Genomic DNA, 17,097 nt, shown 5'->3' with positions numbered 1-17,097 from the left:
ATATAAACTTCTCTGTTTTAGTGTGTTAAAGGTGGATAAGAAGTCATCTATTAGGTTAAGCGTGGGCGGCAAGCTGTATAAAAGTGACACCCTCAGAGTAACTCAGGGTTCAGAATTTGTCATGCTAATACTCTGAACCATCGTGCACGAATAAAAACCTGTTTTCTCCAACCCTTCGTGGTCTTGTCTTCTGATGTAAGTATCGTGGTTTTTCCCACAACATCACAAGAACTAACACCTCTTTAACCGTAAGCTGGAAAAACCAACCTCTTTGTTTCCAAAACAGTCCTGATAGGTTTTTCTCCAAAACAAAGATAAGAGAATACTTTTCCAAGAGAGAATTGGTTACAAAAACAAACAGAGCAGGAGTTAAACAAGAAATTCACTGGTAAAACAAACAGACCATGATCCCTGGAAGTTCTTTACAAACGGTTGCCTTCAGCAACCAGCACCACCCACACCTTCCCCTTTTATAAAGCTGTTCCAAGGCGTGGCTTCTCGATGCCTTCTCTTCCTCCCCTGGAGTTGTCATATTGACTGCTGCTGACCTTCTCTAGATAATTGCCTGCTCTACGAGCATCAATCATATCTATCAGCTGTGAATCCTCCAAGTCTGACTCATCCTCCCCACACAGCTGAGTTTCATCCGGAACACGATTGGAGGGGCCAGGCTCTTCATCAGATTGTGAGTCTTGTCATTCATCAGAGCTTCCCTCTGACTCTGATGGCTCTCCAAATGCCTCCTCCATCTCTTCCTCAGATTCCCCGGACTCAGCTGTTGGGAACACAGGCTGGCATGGAATCACGACGCTTACCTAACATGCTTCCTGCTAAGAGAAAGAAATTAGATTGGCCCTGTTGGTTGCTTAAAATAATTCTTTAATTTATTTTACACGAGACAGTAGTTTCTTTCTGATATGAAAAGCTAGAAGGAACAAAAAGCTCACCTGCTGAAAAAATATTGGTATTAGAGTAATAGTAATAAAAAATTAACAAAATGCATCTGTTCGAAAGAAAGAGGCGTTTAACAGCAGAGTTTTTTTTCTCAATGAATTGAATCCTAGCAAATTTCTTCCCATCCAAACTTTAGGAGAAAAAATGTTCCAAATTTGTGACACCCTGTTAGGGTATTCTCAGTAACTGCAGTTTCAGGAAAATAGAAGGAAAGTTGTGAAGTAGTGAAACAAGGACCTTTTTCTTTTTTTTCATAAACTACAATTTGAACTGGCATTTGATTAAGGTATTCAACTCAATAATTGTACTTAAATTTGTACAAATCCTGATGAATTAATTTTAATACTGATTATGAAAGAAATGATTGGAATTAATCCAGTTTTAAACTTGTATCAGACTTGTTTTACAAGAATTTATTTGGTTATTTAGCTTTTTATTTTACTCTTAAGGAACTGTTTGAAAATAAAAAATTGTTTAAGGTCCGTTGAAATCTGTTTAAAATACACATTTGCATTTATGATGAATACTTAAAACTTTGAACTAATCCCTGCCCAAAAACCCCAAAATATTGTTAATATACATAAATGTAAACCTTAAGTGACATTAACTTGAACAAATGTAACAATATTTTAGTTGATAATTCTTTAAAGAAATAAGTAATTTTGCTGAAGTGTTCTTTGTGGTTTTTTTAAAACTTGTTTATTTTAGTCAGAATTATTAATTAATTTATATTGTTGATACGAATATGATAGCATTGCATAAATTCACATAGTGGACAATAAAAAGTTTTTTATGATTAATTGAGCACTACATTAATAAAATGGTCATAATATTAGATTTAAAGTACTTCTGGTGATAACTTAATTCTGCCTTTAATATTGTAACTAAAAACAAAGGGAGAATTTGAATAATAGGCTGGAAAGTTAAAATAATAGTACATAAAAATAATCCTGTCCAATTAGTTAAGAGTCCATTTTAGTCCAGCATTTTTCTTACTCAAGTGACCAATCACATGTCATATGTTTATTTGTTTATATCTTTATTTTAAGCAATTTTAGAGAATAGTGCATTGCATGTGTATTCTAAAAGAGGAATCTGTGTGATAAATGCTACAAAGATGCAGTTGAAACATAAACTTAATGGGAAAGGCAAAGCTATATATTTTAATGTCTAACAGAAACATTAAAGTAATATGTCTGCTATGTTCCAGTTAAATAGAACATATATTAGAAGTCAATTTAACAGAAGCCCTATAACATGGGTGTTCCACTGATGGATATAGATTTTACAAATTGTTCTGAAGATTAGAACTTCTGCTTCCCTGTTCCATGAAAAGATTCAATGTAGATTCCTAGTAGATAGTCAAACTTAGAAGGCATCTATGAGCTGATATCTCTGCCCTTTAGAGAAAATATATAAAAGGCAGATTTGTTAGGCAATAAAGGAGATTGTGATGTGTTTGTGTTGTATGGACAGGTAGTGCTACATATATCAAGGAGCAAAGATTGAAGCCACCTAAGGGGGCAACTTTATGGCAACATTAGTGGAGAGATGATCCCTGGAGAAAGAAAGGTGCTTAAGAATGAATGGGATGAGGCAGGGGTCCCAATCTTCAGGCCGGGGCCCACTACTGGGCCATGGCCTATTTCCAACCAGGCTGTGATGGGTGGACTGGCGCATGTGCAGCTCAACTTGCACAAGTGGTGGGCTAGTGTATGTGCATGTGCACACGCAGCTCAACTTGCGCAAGTTGAATTGTGCATGTATGCACATGCGCACTAGCCTGCTGGTCATGCAAGTTGCGCTATGTGCGCCCTGGCCTGCCACTCATGAAGCCTGGTTCTCCCGCCCCCCTGCCAGGCTGCCAAGCCACAAATGTTAGGAACCACTGGGATAAGGTATCTAGTAGCTGTCTGCAGTTCCCTAAACTAAAAATATCTTCCTAGCATTGTGCTATAGTTGCACAGTCCTGAGAAATATCTTTGTTATGTCCCAAAATCCACAAGATCCAAAGCATCTCTGACCTTATTCCTAATTTACCTGATATATTTCAATTCAAAATAAGTAAATATGAACATAACAAAATTTTAATTAAATTACATACATTGTACTTCCCCAGATGCCTTATTTTTGAATGTCACTCTAGTCTTTTTAATCTATTTATGCCTGCCATTCATTGCCTTATATATGCTAATGGATATAACTATTCTGGAAATGCTTTGGAGCTAACTAAGCCAAAGTACAACCTGATTCAAAGAGTTTCCTAGGTGTGTGAGGAATCTTCCCAGGAGGAAAAAAGTGATCACCAGGTAGCTAGAAACTGCTGAAAAATCTCAGCTCTGCCATTCCTTTCATTTTTTGCCATGTATCATCTTTCTTCCTCATCATTCTCAGCAACCAGGACTTGTTTTGAACTGAAAGGATCTTCGTGTGCTTTTCTATTGTATGTCAGTCTACCTCCACTAGTCCTTGATATAAACTGCTATACCCCAACTCAAAACATGAGACTGGTTATTTAAGCTGTCTATTAAATGATAATTTAAGCTCTTTCTGGGTGTGTTTGTGTGTGTTTATATTTATAGTATATTTATATTATTTTATATAATATATATTATATTTATATTTCTTAAGAAAGCAAAACTCTTGGAAACAATTTCTTCCAACAGGAACTTTTATTAAGAGTAGTTGATAGCAAGCATAATAGACAGGATCTGAGGGATTTCTTTACAGATCAATACTTTAAAGTGTCCCTAAGCAAACCCCACCCTACTCCACAGTTCATCAGGGCGGTTCAGACCGGCCAATCCCCAGATGTTAAGTCCATCATGGGAAAAGGGAGATAACATCAGTCTGGCTCCAGTTGTAGCACGATGTTCAACAGCTCTTTGCACCTCCTTTTGAGACCGGAGAAATAAACCAGGCACTGGAGATTTGTATTTCTTCCCCCCCCTCCTTTCCCAGCTGCCAGGTTAGGGAGAAGAAAGTCCAGAGAGATGTATATTGCAGGAGGCAATTTGTTACATTATAATGGGCAGTAGACACAGGCAATAAAGAAAAGGTTACATTGTAGGGAATAGAAGTGAAAGCAATAACCTCACAGGCATATCTCCTCTCCCCCTTGGAAATATGGCAGAACTCAGGGGAAGGTGAGATTTGGTTTTAGATCAGAGGAGATAGATAGAAATGAAATATAAATGGGTTCTGACATGGATGTTTTATTTTTGCTCAGATTAAGAGAAAGCAAAAATGGAAAAAGATTGTCCACTCTTTTTCCACTGTTCTAATATATACATAATGTATATATTAGTGTCCCTGACTGTGAAAGATTGCTGCAATCTCACTGTTGAATGGATTTTCTTTTCCAAGAATATCAGGCCTTTCCTGAAGGAGCTTCTTCCACAGGATTCTTGCTTCAAATGCAGAAGCAAACTAGAAATAGTTTTAAAAAAGTGGATTACTAGATTGTATGTTGCTTTAAATTCATGCCCAAATATCTTAGATACTAAAATGTTTGCAGATTAACTGTAATTAAAATACAGAAATATGACAAGTTGGCAGCAATAGCATGGCCATAAAATTAAACACAAAATTGCTTTTTCTGCATTACTATATTTTCTAGGGTTGTGCAAATTTTTTAGGGAATGTTTCAGTTTGAGAAAGGCTTGAATTTTCTTCAAATCAGCATTGGCTTTGCTCCTGGGAGCAGATCAGGCATCTATGCTAGAATTAGTTTTTGCATATACTTAGGGCAAAACTATCTTCTGCTACAAAATAGTAAAACGTTTGTTATTTTTCTAAGTTCTGCATGTTCTAGCTGAGGCAGGAAACATGAGGCAAGGAAAATCAGATTGCTTCTCTGCCTCAAGGAACAGAATCCTCAAGGAAAAGAATTGGATTTCTTGTGAGGACAAAGTTCTTCATCAAAGTGAAGTCAAATTGCTGTTTTTCCCCCCTAAAATTTTAACCATAACATTTATCTCAATATGACTCACTAGATGTGTTTATTGTGCAGATTTGTTTGCTCATACAGGAAGAACAGCCTTTTGGAGGACAAAATTGAAAGTTTAGCATCCAACTTAGCACACACATTCATATTCCCAGCTGAAGTTTTTGACCCACAATTTAAATGTTTATAACATTAATTTTCAGGTTGCAAAGAATTTGTGACTGACGTACAGAATAGGTACAATGTTTTGAAGGCTACATCAGTGACATATCACTCTCTATTCTTCAAATTTCTAACTAAATTTCACTAAAGAGTGAAAGTAAATTTAGCTTCTTTTCAGTTGATGCAAAGGTAGTATTGCAACTTTGATAGCTCTAGGGCAGAGGTCTTCAAACTTGGCCCTTTTATGACTTGTGGACTTCAGCTCCCAGAATTCCTCAGCCAGTGTGCCACAAGTCATAAAAGGACCAAGTTTGAAGACCCCTGCTCTAGAGGATTATGCAAAGGAAAAGAATCAGAATTCTGAGAGAAAAAACCTACAAGAGTGATACTTCTGTCACACTTGGGAATTGGGCAAATTATTTTAGCAAAAAATATTTACCATAATAGCACCCTTTAGAAATTTCTTTCACCAAAAATATGAATGGAACTCTCACTCCTGACTTTCAGGAAAACTTTAAAATGTACTTCATTGAAAGCCTTTCCTTAAGATCTAGTTTCTGTAACGCTTAACAGTTTAATGAGAGAATGGACAATTCATGGTGTGTTGGTTTTAATGAATAGATTCTTTTGGTATGGGCACAATGGTTCAGCAGTTAAAGATGCTGAGCTTGCCACCTGGGTAGCTGAGAGCCCAGGTTTGAGACCTGAGTTCTTGCAATGGGATGAGGTTGGTTACTTGCCCCAGCTCCTGCCCACCTAGCAGTTTGAAAGTTTGCAAATGCAAGTAGATTAGGTACCACTTTTGTGGGAAGGTACCACTGTTGTGCTGATGGCTAGGAAGAAGGCTCAGTTGGGAGAGCAAGAAGATAGCACAAGTGCTTCCAGTTTTGCTAAGCAGCTTGCTCTTCCATCCCCATAAAAATTTATATGATCCCCACTATGGTAGTTCTGTTTGGCTATTGGCCTTTGTTTTATTATGCATTGCAAGTGATGGGGGCAGATTGTGGAATGTTTGCAAAGTGAAAATATGTACTTCAATGGAAATTGGTTCCCCAACTCTAAATCTTATTTTTCTCTTCCTAAGTTAAGATGTCACTTTGCCATATTTGATCCCTTCCCCATATCACACACTGATTACAGAATTGTCTGCATGACTTACTAGATTTGGGTTTTAATTTTCTAAGTTAGATAAGGACGTCTTTTCAGCTTGACCTTTTAAAATATGTAATTTTTACATGGCTTTTTCAGCTTTGGAATTATCTGACAAATACTTTTTGTCATTTGGAAGGAGAAAGTCTAAGGGCCCTCAAGCTGTGTTCTAGCTATACAAAGCAACTATAATTCTACAACTATAATTCTTCAGAATAAACAAGACAAATTATGTTTGCCAGGCTATATCAGGTTTTCTTTTAAAAACATACAGTAGTAATTTTATTTTGTAACTTTTAGTTAAAATGCATGGTCTTATCATTTATAAAGCAATCAAGCATTTAAAACAAATACTGCTTGTGAAGCTATGTAGTTTCATAAGTGCCATAAATACTTATGAAACTACATACTAGATAGAGGAAATTTTATCCTAGTTGAATCAACTTATAGGTAAGAAAAAGAGAATTCTATTGTCTTCCCAATGATTCCTATACACATTTAAACTTCCAGAACCAATTCATTAAAGGATACCATTAACCATGAATATTCTAAGCATGTTTTAATTGTACAATGCTTCTAAATATTCTGTTTGATTTAAAAGCAGTCTAACACTATTGTTACTGATTTCAGGTAGTCCCCAACTTGCAATAGTTTGTTTAGTGACTGTTCCAAATTACAACAGCAGTGAAAAAAGTGACTTGTGACCATTTTTCTCACAACTATTGCAGCATCCTCATGGTCACATGATCAAAATTCAGACACTTGGCAATTGATTCATGTTTATAAAGATTGCAGTGTCCTAGGGTTATGTGATTGCCTTTTGACAAGCAATATCAATGAGAAACCAGATTTACTTAACAACTACAATGAGTCACTTAACTGCAGCAAGAAAGATTATAAAATGGGGCAAAATTCACTTAACAAATATCTCACTTAGAAACAAATTTTGGACTCAGTTGTGGTCATAAGTCAAGGACTACCTGTACTAGCAATCAGGAGCAGTTTTCTCATGATGAAAACTTTCAAAAAAATTAATCTGAGAACTAAATTATATAGAGAGAATTGGAGAGTAAGAGAGATTTCAATTGTATTATAAAATTTATGTGGCTAATTCTAAATCAGTTAATAACAAACATCGTATGAAAATGGGGAGCAAAAATAAATTCAGTTTTAATATACATATTTATGCTTCATTACAGATACTCCTTAACTTAGGATTGTTTGTTTAACAATGGTTTGAAGTTAGAATGGCCTCAGAAAAAGTGCCACCCCTTCTCAAAGTTATGACCATTGCACCACCCCAGTATTCATGTGATTGTACTTGGCAATTGGCTCGCATTCACAACAGTTGCAGTATCTTGCAATCATAAGATCATGACTTTCTCAGCTAGCCTTTGACAAAGAAAGTCAGTTGGAGAAACTGGATTTGCTTATTGATCACATGATTCACTTAATGCCCACATGCTTCACTTTAACAACCATGGTAAAAGTCATAAAATCATGTCTGGTCACATGATAACTCATTTTATGACCCTACCTGCAAGCATTAACAACTAAAAAGTGAAGTACTCATTGGAAATAAAATCAAAAAGCTTCAGGTTATCTCAGAAAGTCTTAACAAGCAATAGGTTTTTATAATTACAATTAATAATACTTCTAATTGTTTCACATGTACTGATAAAGGAGAATATTTGTAATTCAGAATTGAAATGAGCGGTCCTTAGTGCTCTCTGATGATCATTAGCACTGATATGCTACCTAGTTTGAGTAATGAAACATCTGCAAGAAAATAGCCAAGCTCAGAGAGCACCAAGGACCTCTTGTTTACATGTAGTCTATATCTGCATATCCACCCCATCTTCTCTCTGCTTTGCTTCCATCCCAATATAAGTCCTGTAACAATTTAGCCATTACATTTAGCTCATAAAATGAGCTGTAGCTCATGAACCTTGTAAATGTACCTTTCACTAAAATTTGTTAGTACAAAAAGGTGTTACCAAATAATTTTAATTTTCATACATTTCTGTTTAGGAAGGTATAGGAGGACATAAGAGATAAGAGAGCTATGTTTTGGAAGGGCTATAATTGGCACAAGACATCTCCCAATTGATTACAATACTATGCATCTTCAAAATATATGCAGTTAGTTTTTAGAATGTGTTAATCACATTTTCTCCTTAGCTAGGTGGTTGGTAGTAAACAACAAAAAATGACAGTTCTTGATCCCTTTTCCATTTATTGTAAATCAATAGTACTAATTTCCCTTGATTTCTGTGGGACCTTTTGTTACAATGAAATCTGGAGATCCAAGGAGCTGACTTGGATTAACAGATGCCTATGGAGATTCTCGTTCATCAAAGTCATGGTTGTCCCAAATATGCTTTTTCAAGAAGCAACTAGACTTTCTTGTTTTTATTTAAAGACATTTCACTTCTCATCCAAGAAGCTTCTTGAGCTCTGACTGGATGGTGGGATTCAGTCAGAGCTGAAGAAGCTTCTTGGACGAAAAGCGAAATGTCTTTAAAGAAAAACATGAAAGTCTGATTGCCTCTTGAAAAAAACACCTTTAGATTAGCGGATGTAAAGAGAAATTATTCTGTCTAGTGTGCCTTAATATAAAGGCATTTCTATATTTCAGATGCTAACTAAGCATTTAACAGAAACTCCCTGCAACCCTCAAACTGGATCTATCAAATAACTAGGGATAGGCAAATACCAACTAGCCCATGTTTCTTGCAGAGTCTTGTTCCTATTAATTCTATAAGCACAATGAAGTGATCTGTCCATGACAAGGGATTGATAAAAATATCCCCAAAGCCCAGTCATATTCTGAGAAAAAGCTTTGTCTAATGGTCCAATCTGGGATGAACCTGGGACAAGCATATTGTTAGTGATGGTCATGCATTTATGAGCTTGGTCTGTTCCAAGAAAAGAGAGGTTAATCCAAGAGATTAGCATCTTGAAGAAATCCATAATTGGCTCTGCAGTGAAATCAAGCTCAGGAAGTAGCACTACTGTGCACACTATAGGGCTGGGGATATACAATCACAAAGGTTATATTGGAACCCATCCTCCCAGCTTGTTGCTTCTCACAAATATACCCCTTGTCTAGCCACCTAAAGACCAATACCCTTTGCAAGTGCCATGGACTCTGTATACCATTTCACTCCCCTTATTCAAGCCTAAGACCAGGTCAGAAAGATTTCAATGAGGTATACTCCACACTCCATGGCCTGCAAAGTTGTGTTGACACATGCTTGATCTATTATCCATCCATGATTGTCTCACAGATAAAACTGGATTTATAAACCAGCTACTATCTCAGTGGTAAGACTGTAGAATCAGAAATAGAAATTGGCATTTAATTCACCTCTCCCAGGGATGATTCAATCTTCCTCCCTCCCAGATCAAAATATTTATGTATTTATTTTTCTTGTCCCTGCCATACATACTCACCTTCATTTCAGTCTCCCTCCCATGTCTTAGCCCCTATGGTCGTCTATCTTTCTATCCCTTTAAATGTTGGAGGATCTATGTAACACTGACTTGAAGACTAGTATTATGTGCATAAGCACTTCAGCATTTATTTAAAAAGGGTGATTCTATCCCCTTCCTCCACACTTCTTTATGTATATATCTTCAGTCCAGAAACATTCTCTACTCATATGGAAGCTGAGTGAGTCATGGCAATTGGACTTCTTTTCTTTTTGGTTCAAAACTTTGCTCCTTCTCCTAATAACTTCTTCAGTCTGAGCAAGTTGTTATGGAGTCCCATATATGTCCTCCAGGGAGGTTTAATTTCTCATCCAATGAAACCACCCTGGAGAATATATATGGGATCCTCCTAACCAATTTGTTCAAACTGAGGAAGCTACCTGAATAAGCAGCAAAATGTTTCAAACCAAGAAGAAAATAAATCTAGTTGCTGTGATTCAACTTCCAGACAACTCTGTCTGGATGATTGAGAAACTTCATCCACATTTTCTCTACTTCATTCTCCATTCCAAGCAAAGCGATTCCTATGTTAAACCAAACTTTTTAAAAGGTGTGTGTGTGTGTGTGTGTGTGTGTGTGTGTGTGTGTGTCTATATGTCTATTATAAATCTCTTCCCTCATTTCTGTGTCAGGAAGCTTCAAGAATGCTGACTTTCCTTTTCTTTCAAGAAAGTGGCAGATAGACCAGGGGTCCGTAATCTCCGGGCCGTAGCCCACTACCGGACCGTGGCCTATTCTGAACTGGACCATGTGAGTGGTGGTCTGGGGCTGCACACAAATTGCATAGCTTGACTTGCACGAGCGGCAGGTCAGTATGCTTGCACATGAGTGTGCAGGTCAACTGGTGCCTGCGTACCTGTGTGCCTGCCACTTGTGCAGCCTGGTTCCCCTTTCCCCCTCCCTCAGCTGGGAGGCGAAGCCACAAAGATTGGGGATCACTGAGATAGACCATTGGTACCAAATGAAGTTTGATTTGACATAGAAACACAATTCCTAGGGAGCAAAAGAGTTGTGTGATATCAGAGGAAATTATATCCTAAAGATCCTAAGTGACCTTAATTATCATGCTATCCTATGTGTTATCTAATTCCATATGTTTTGCAATCAAGCACAGTATGCTAATAAAAATCATTACCTCCCATTTAATCTAGATTTTCTTTATTCTCTTATAATAAAGAAGGGATCCTGGGAGTTCAGATATTGCTCATCAAGTCCCAGGATCTTTATCATTAGTCAAAACGGCTTGGTTTGCTTTGAGTTATAATTTAACAACATCTGGAGAGTCATATATTTCTGTTCTAAATGTTTGCCCCCCAATCTTGTCTGTTACCTGATTAGGGTGAAATCCATCCATGGGTTCTAATAGCTGCCAAGTTTCTCCTTTCATTTTCTGCCACATCACAATAACTACAAAAATAATTATAATTATTTCTTACAATGATAAAAGATTATATAATATAGGAATAAACACATATAGTCTTAACACAGTAATATTTTTAGCAAATGAGTATGATGCTGTATGTACAGTATGTATAAGTATGATGCCCTACGCAACATTGTTAGAGCAAATATTATATTCCCTCCACTTTCTTTCTAGGCAACATTTAAATTCCTCCAAGATATTTATGCAGAGCAAAATGTGGGCAGATCAATTTGTATTCACTTCCAAGCTAGAACAACACTAAAATGAGGCATAATTGATAATGAATTATGACCTCTTGAGTATTGCTTCAGAGATATTTCATCAGATTCCTCAATGCTTTGAACAATAACAGAGCTTATAATGTACTGCCTTCACTGGAATAGTTGGCATACAATCAGAGATTCATCTGCCTTGAAAATAGCCCATCTTGGAGTCTATAACACAATCAAACATCATCATAGGAAATGTTGTACGACAGTCTGTATCATCTAATAAACTTTTATGATTATTTTTATGTCATAAAAAGTTTTATAAAATTTGTCCTCAATAGATCCATGCCAGGTGGATCTACAACACATCATGACCTGTGTTCAGAGTCATAATAATTTTGGGATTGCAATCTCAACTTGCAATCCCAAAATTATTGAAAAGATGTGATGGTGTGGTCACTTGAAAAGAAGTAAATTATAATTTTGTTAAAGCTGAGCAAACCCTTTACACACCTTTTATTATAGAAAAAAGTACTTAGTTAGAACTTAATTTTGTATGAGGAACTACTAATCCTTGTTTTTAAAAAGAGGTGACCTTGTTTGAGGAGGAGGGAAAATTGGGGATAGAGAGACAAAGGAGAAGCAAAAGAGGAGGAGATGCCTAATATTGAAATCCACCAGAAACTTCATCCTAATAAGATCAAAGAAAATGTATTGAGTAGGAGAATATTTATGTGACAGGTCAGGATTAGTGGTTTATGATTCTATTACAAGAAAACATCTTTCTTTTAAAGAGGCTAATGGATTCCTTTTTTGGGATTGCAACATTTGTTGGAAACATCTTTCTGAACAATTTCATATGCATAATATCATTTCATTCAGTTCTACCTGTGTGAGTGTGTGTGGAGACTCCCTCCCCCTCTTTGTCCCAAAGGTGCTTTTTCAAGAGGCAACGGTGCTTTCATGTTTTTCTTTGAAGACATTTTACTTCTCATCCAAGCTTTGACTGGATGGTGGAGAATGGAAGGATTTATATTTCTTGTACATTTGGTTTTTCCTGCTTAAGTGTAAAACCTTACTTTTCTCCACATTAGATATCATTTTGTTGGATAGGGCCCAGTGTTCAAGTTTGTCAAGATCCATTTGGGTCCTGAGCCTATCATCTGGGGTGTTGGCTCTTTCTGCCAGCTTAGCATCATCTGCAAATTTGATGAGTTGCCCTTCTATTTCCTAAATCGTTTATCAAGATATTGAAGAATACTGGGCCTAAGAGGGAACCTTTAGATGTAATACTACTCTTTGAGTGTGGTTTGTCAGCCAGTTAGAAATCCATCTGATGGTGGTGCTGTCAATCTCACATCTTTCTAGCTTACGAAGAAATAGGTTGTGGTCTACTTTGTCAAATGTCTCATTGAAATCTAAGTATACTATGTCCACAGCATTTTGCTGGTCCACTAATTCAATCATTTTATTATAGTATAGCATCATTATTAGTAGTAGTAGTGTTAGTATTATGACGAATATTATGGTAGTTGATAATTTTTACAGACATTTCAATGAATTATCCTGTCAAATATATTATGTCATCGTTTATAATCAGCTTGTGCAATCTTCTTATAGGTCCAGAGTATATGATCTACTCTTTCTTCTGCTTCTTAGCGCAATCTGAATCATTTGAATCAGTTGACAATTTTTCAATACTGTATTGATTTTGTTTTAATTTGTATAGCCTGCTCTTACACTGCCAAAATCAAGCCTTCAATTTCTTAATGGGTCTACTATTCTTTAAGTGTAATCTTTTAACCCAATTCCCTCCCATCAACCTTCAAATCTCCTCTTATCATCTGTTTATTTTCAAATCATCAAACTTTTTTACAGAGATTTCTTGCAGTTAATTTCAAAGACTTCATATATTCTATTATAAAATTTTAAACACTCTACAGGACATATCTGAAGTCTATCTAACCCTTTAATTTTAAATAAAGCTCTTCTTGTTAATCCTTTATTTTTTTAATCTTACTTGCAGCTTCTTTCACCCAGGGTAGAAGGCAAATCTTTTATTGTAATACAGATAGTCTTTCAGAAAATTCTAATATCTAGAAACTCATTAACAAGCAGCTTCCCAAAGTAGCTAAGACAGGGAGTAGATGAACTTAGTGGTCCTTTAAAGGCACCAAATTGTGGTTTAGGCAGGATGTTTTCTCTTCCAGCTCACCGAGCTCTCAGACTTCCTGGAAATCATCATCTTATGATCTCTTCACAGGGATGCTGTGAGTAGAGAAAACTTATGGGTGATCCTAGTCCTTTCTTAAATCTAGAAAGAAAAGAGCTGATTCATTGGCTTCTTTTTTGTGGAACTATCTTCAGTCCACCATTGTTCCCCTGAAAGTCCACCAAAATGGATTTTAAAATACTGTTTCTTCCTCTTTTTAAAATAAAGTTTTATTCTATTTGTTTTATGTAGGATTGCTCTATTTTTCTATCGAGAAAAAAGGGTGGATATCCCTAGCCAAACGCCTCAGCAATACAAGGTCAGGAGCTGGGATTACAACACTAATTTTATTTTTTTTTCTCATTTTTCCCCCTTACCAGAAAGTAATATACAGTAGAGTTAAGATATGTAGTTAAGATGTGTAGTACCAGAGGTTTTCTAGAAGAGGTTTGAGACCTCAGCCTGTAATTCTAAGACCTCAACCATACAGCTACAACATAAAATCATAGTTTTATACTGAGGTACAGGAAATATTCAAATTAGGCTTCCCCAGATGTTATGATATTTGGGATCCTTTCTAAAAGTTCTAGGATTAATAATAAATTCAGTTTTCCATTTCTGAAAATGCAAGCATCTCTACTGTTAGACAGATAAATGAATTAATTTTCTCTGGAGTGTAGTTAGAAGAACCAGATTCTTACCTGTCATCTAACTGAAACAATGCTAAATAATATTTTGCAACATTATTGCAGGTTTCTTGCGGTAAAACAAATGCATGCTTTGTTCATGATCCAAATAAAGATGCAGTAATGTTATTGATCATTTATATATGTTCTTAAATACTTATGTATATGTATTTAAATTATCAATGACATCATTTATATTCAAGGCAGGAAAGAAAGTTCACAATTTAAGAAGATTAAAGGCAGCATAATAAGAGATATTAAAAACCCATATTGCCTTAAATTTTCTCATATTTTAAAGGGCTATGCAACTTATGAACAGAGAAGTTTTAGTCTTTGAACAAACTACTGTGTTTCCCCCAAAATAAGTCCCAGACTTATTTATTTATTTATTTATTTGTTTAGCCTCCAAAAGAGACACTAGATCAGTCATGGCGAACCTTTTAGAGACCGAGTGCCCAAACTGCAACCCAAAACCCACTTATGCATCGTCAGGTGCCGGGTGGGCGTGGCCCATTGGCTGGGCATGACTGCAGTGGTAACAGCAGACTGGGTGGGACTAAAAAAATTCAATCAATCAATTCCAACTTTGCAAGATCTTTTTTTCCCTGCGAGAAATTGAAAGTGACTGATTGATTGAACCTTTTTTTTTTGTACATGGCGGTGGAGATCTAAAGCGGAAAGGTTTTATAAAACCCAGCTGAAAGCCTAGGACTGGGGTGATGGCACGTGTGCCCACAGAGAGGACTCTGGGTGCCGCCTCTGGCACCCGTGCCATAGGTTCGTCACCTATGCACTGCATAGATCTTATTTTCCGAGGGTGTCTTTTTCAAGGTCTCACCTTGTGGTGGCAGCATTGACAGCCCAGCCCAGCTGGCCCACTTCTTCTGTGGCTGAAGGAAATGCCTCTGCAGCTGAGAATGGAGCTCCAACCTGCATTTCACCATCAGAGGCCTTCTGGAAACACCTCTGCTGCCAAGAACTGAGCTATGGATTGAATCTATAGCTCAGTTCTCAGCTGCAGAAGTCTTTCTGGAAGATCTCTGATGGCGAAATTCAGGCCAGGGGGTGCTGCAGAAGAAGTGGACAGGCAAGGGAGGCCTTGCTACAAAGGTAAGTGGCTATAGGACGCATGGGGCAGCTCCACTCCTCCACCTCCCACCCTAGCTTGATTTTTAGGTGTGCATATTTTAGGGCTTATTTTTGGGGTAGGGTTTATATTAGACCCACCCCCAAAAATCAAATTAGAGCTTATTTTTGGGGAAACGTGATATATTTAGTTTAATTATATGGGGACTTTGTCACATCCATATTTCAATCTCACAGAACAAAATCCTGAAAAACCTGATGGGACCTAATTCTCATTAAATCAATTCTAGAACATTTAAATTCCAAGTGTTAAAACATTGAAAGTGGGTGATAAAATAGCATTTGCTGCTAAATATTTCACACTCTGAAAAGGTTTCGCATTGATTTAGCAAGACTGTAAACTAAAAATAGGTTAGTGAATAGAATGAAATGGCAGCAGTGTAGAAGGAAATTTTTTTCCTTCAAGCAGCTATAAAACATTGATAGAATTCTGTTTTGGTAAGATTAGATTTTATTAAGCAATGTAGAAAGTTAAACTGTTTACTTCTTTCCACATTCCACTATTTTGATTTAAATTTATTATTTCAAAATAATTCAGCTCACTAGCAATATGCTAAAAGCTGTTACACAGTTTTAAATAGATCTTCAGAATTGTTTTGATGTAAATGCCTATCCATTAGTAATTCTTTGTTAATAAAGAATATGTGACTACATCACTAAATAAAAAAAAAGATAAGTAATTCAGAATTCTTATGTCTCATCTAGTGATAAAGCAGATAATAAATATAATAGTAGCAGGTTTTTAACTTGCCATTCCATTGAAGGTTTAGGGATAATTGTCAATCTTTCAGACTGGGAAACCAAGGTCATGCATGCTAATTCTACTTTTAATATAAGATTATAGCAACAGACTATAGCAAGTTTGAATGTGCTTCCCTCATCCCCCCCTTCATCTTCATGAGAACTGGGCTGGGGGGAGGGGCGTGGAGGTCTTGTCTGAGATGTTTTCTCAAGTTACAGTTTTGCCCCAGGCTCAGATTTCTTTTACCTGCCCATTGTCTTGGTAGCAGCTCTTCCTCCTGTTCTTTAAGATTTTCTCTTCCATTACAGTACATTAAATATTTTAAATTCAAAACCTTTTGAATTCAAAGTCAAGTTCAAAATGAGTCAGTCCAACTACTCCAGAAGTGTTTATGTTAGGGCTATCGTACCTGGGAAGCAGAAATCCAGGTAAGCACGAAAACAACTATTGATATTTACCAATTGTAAAAACTACAAAAAGACTGCAAATGTTGGAGGAGGGCTTTGGGGTTTTTTGAAGCATTTGAATAATGTAAAGCAATATGGCAGCTTATCTTAGCAAAGATAAAGGGTTATGTTATGTTACAGGGTTATGCCACACTAAACAAACTTAATTGTTTTCTTATTTATTTTATTTATTTTCACATTTCTAAACTACTCATTTCCCTCAAAGAGTTTTGCTTGATCGTTTCTTGAAACGAAGTGTCTCTCCCTTGAAGATTTTCCTAATCTGAATAGAAATGGACAATAACACATTTCTTCAACAATTCTCCAGTACATCAGTAATTCTAATAAAACTATATGTCTTGTAAACAAAATATTTTTTTTCAAATGTTGGCTCCTAGCTGCACCTTCATTATTCCACTTTTCTTTAAATTATAATGTTTAAAAACAAAATATTATCGCAGGATCTTGCTACTGCAGAATTCATGAATGAGAACCATCTCACCAAGGGAAGGAATTGATATCACCGC

At 36.4% G+C, this 17,097-nt stretch overlaps 1 protein-coding gene across 10 annotated transcripts in view; it reads right to left on the bottom strand.

Annotated features, from left to right (window-relative positions):
- AOAH (acyloxyacyl hydrolase) overlaps positions 1 to 17,097 on the bottom strand; it is a 114,822-nt gene continuing 97,725 nt past the window's right edge. For 6 of the 10 annotated variants that reach the window (XM_039336770.1, XM_039336778.1, XM_039336777.1 and 3 more), the window contains 2 exons: positions 11,037 to 11,113; positions 3,625 to 4,383 (listed from right to left, as the gene is read on the bottom strand). In XM_039336770.1, the coding sequence (XP_039192704.1) occupies positions 4,258 to 4,383; positions 11,037 to 11,113 (203 nt within the window). In that variant the 3' untranslated portion in view covers positions 3,625 to 4,257. Of the gene's footprint in view, positions 831 to 3,624; positions 4,384 to 11,036; positions 11,114 to 14,910; positions 16,534 to 16,555; positions 16,854 to 17,097 lie in introns of those variants that run through there. The other 4 variants (XM_039336772.1, XM_039336773.1, XM_039336775.1 and 1 more) reach the window with 4 other exon arrangements.

This window comes from Crotalus tigris, unplaced genomic scaffold (assembly GCF_016545835.1).
Source record: "Crotalus tigris isolate CLP2741 ecotype Arizona unplaced genomic scaffold, ASM1654583v1 scf7180000017666.379230911805:20528666, whole genome shotgun sequence".
NCBI lineage: Eukaryota > Metazoa > Chordata > Lepidosauria > Squamata > Viperidae > Crotalus > Crotalus tigris.
Note: the sequence above shows the minus strand (reverse complement) of the source record. Positions and strands in the feature narration are given on the sequence as shown.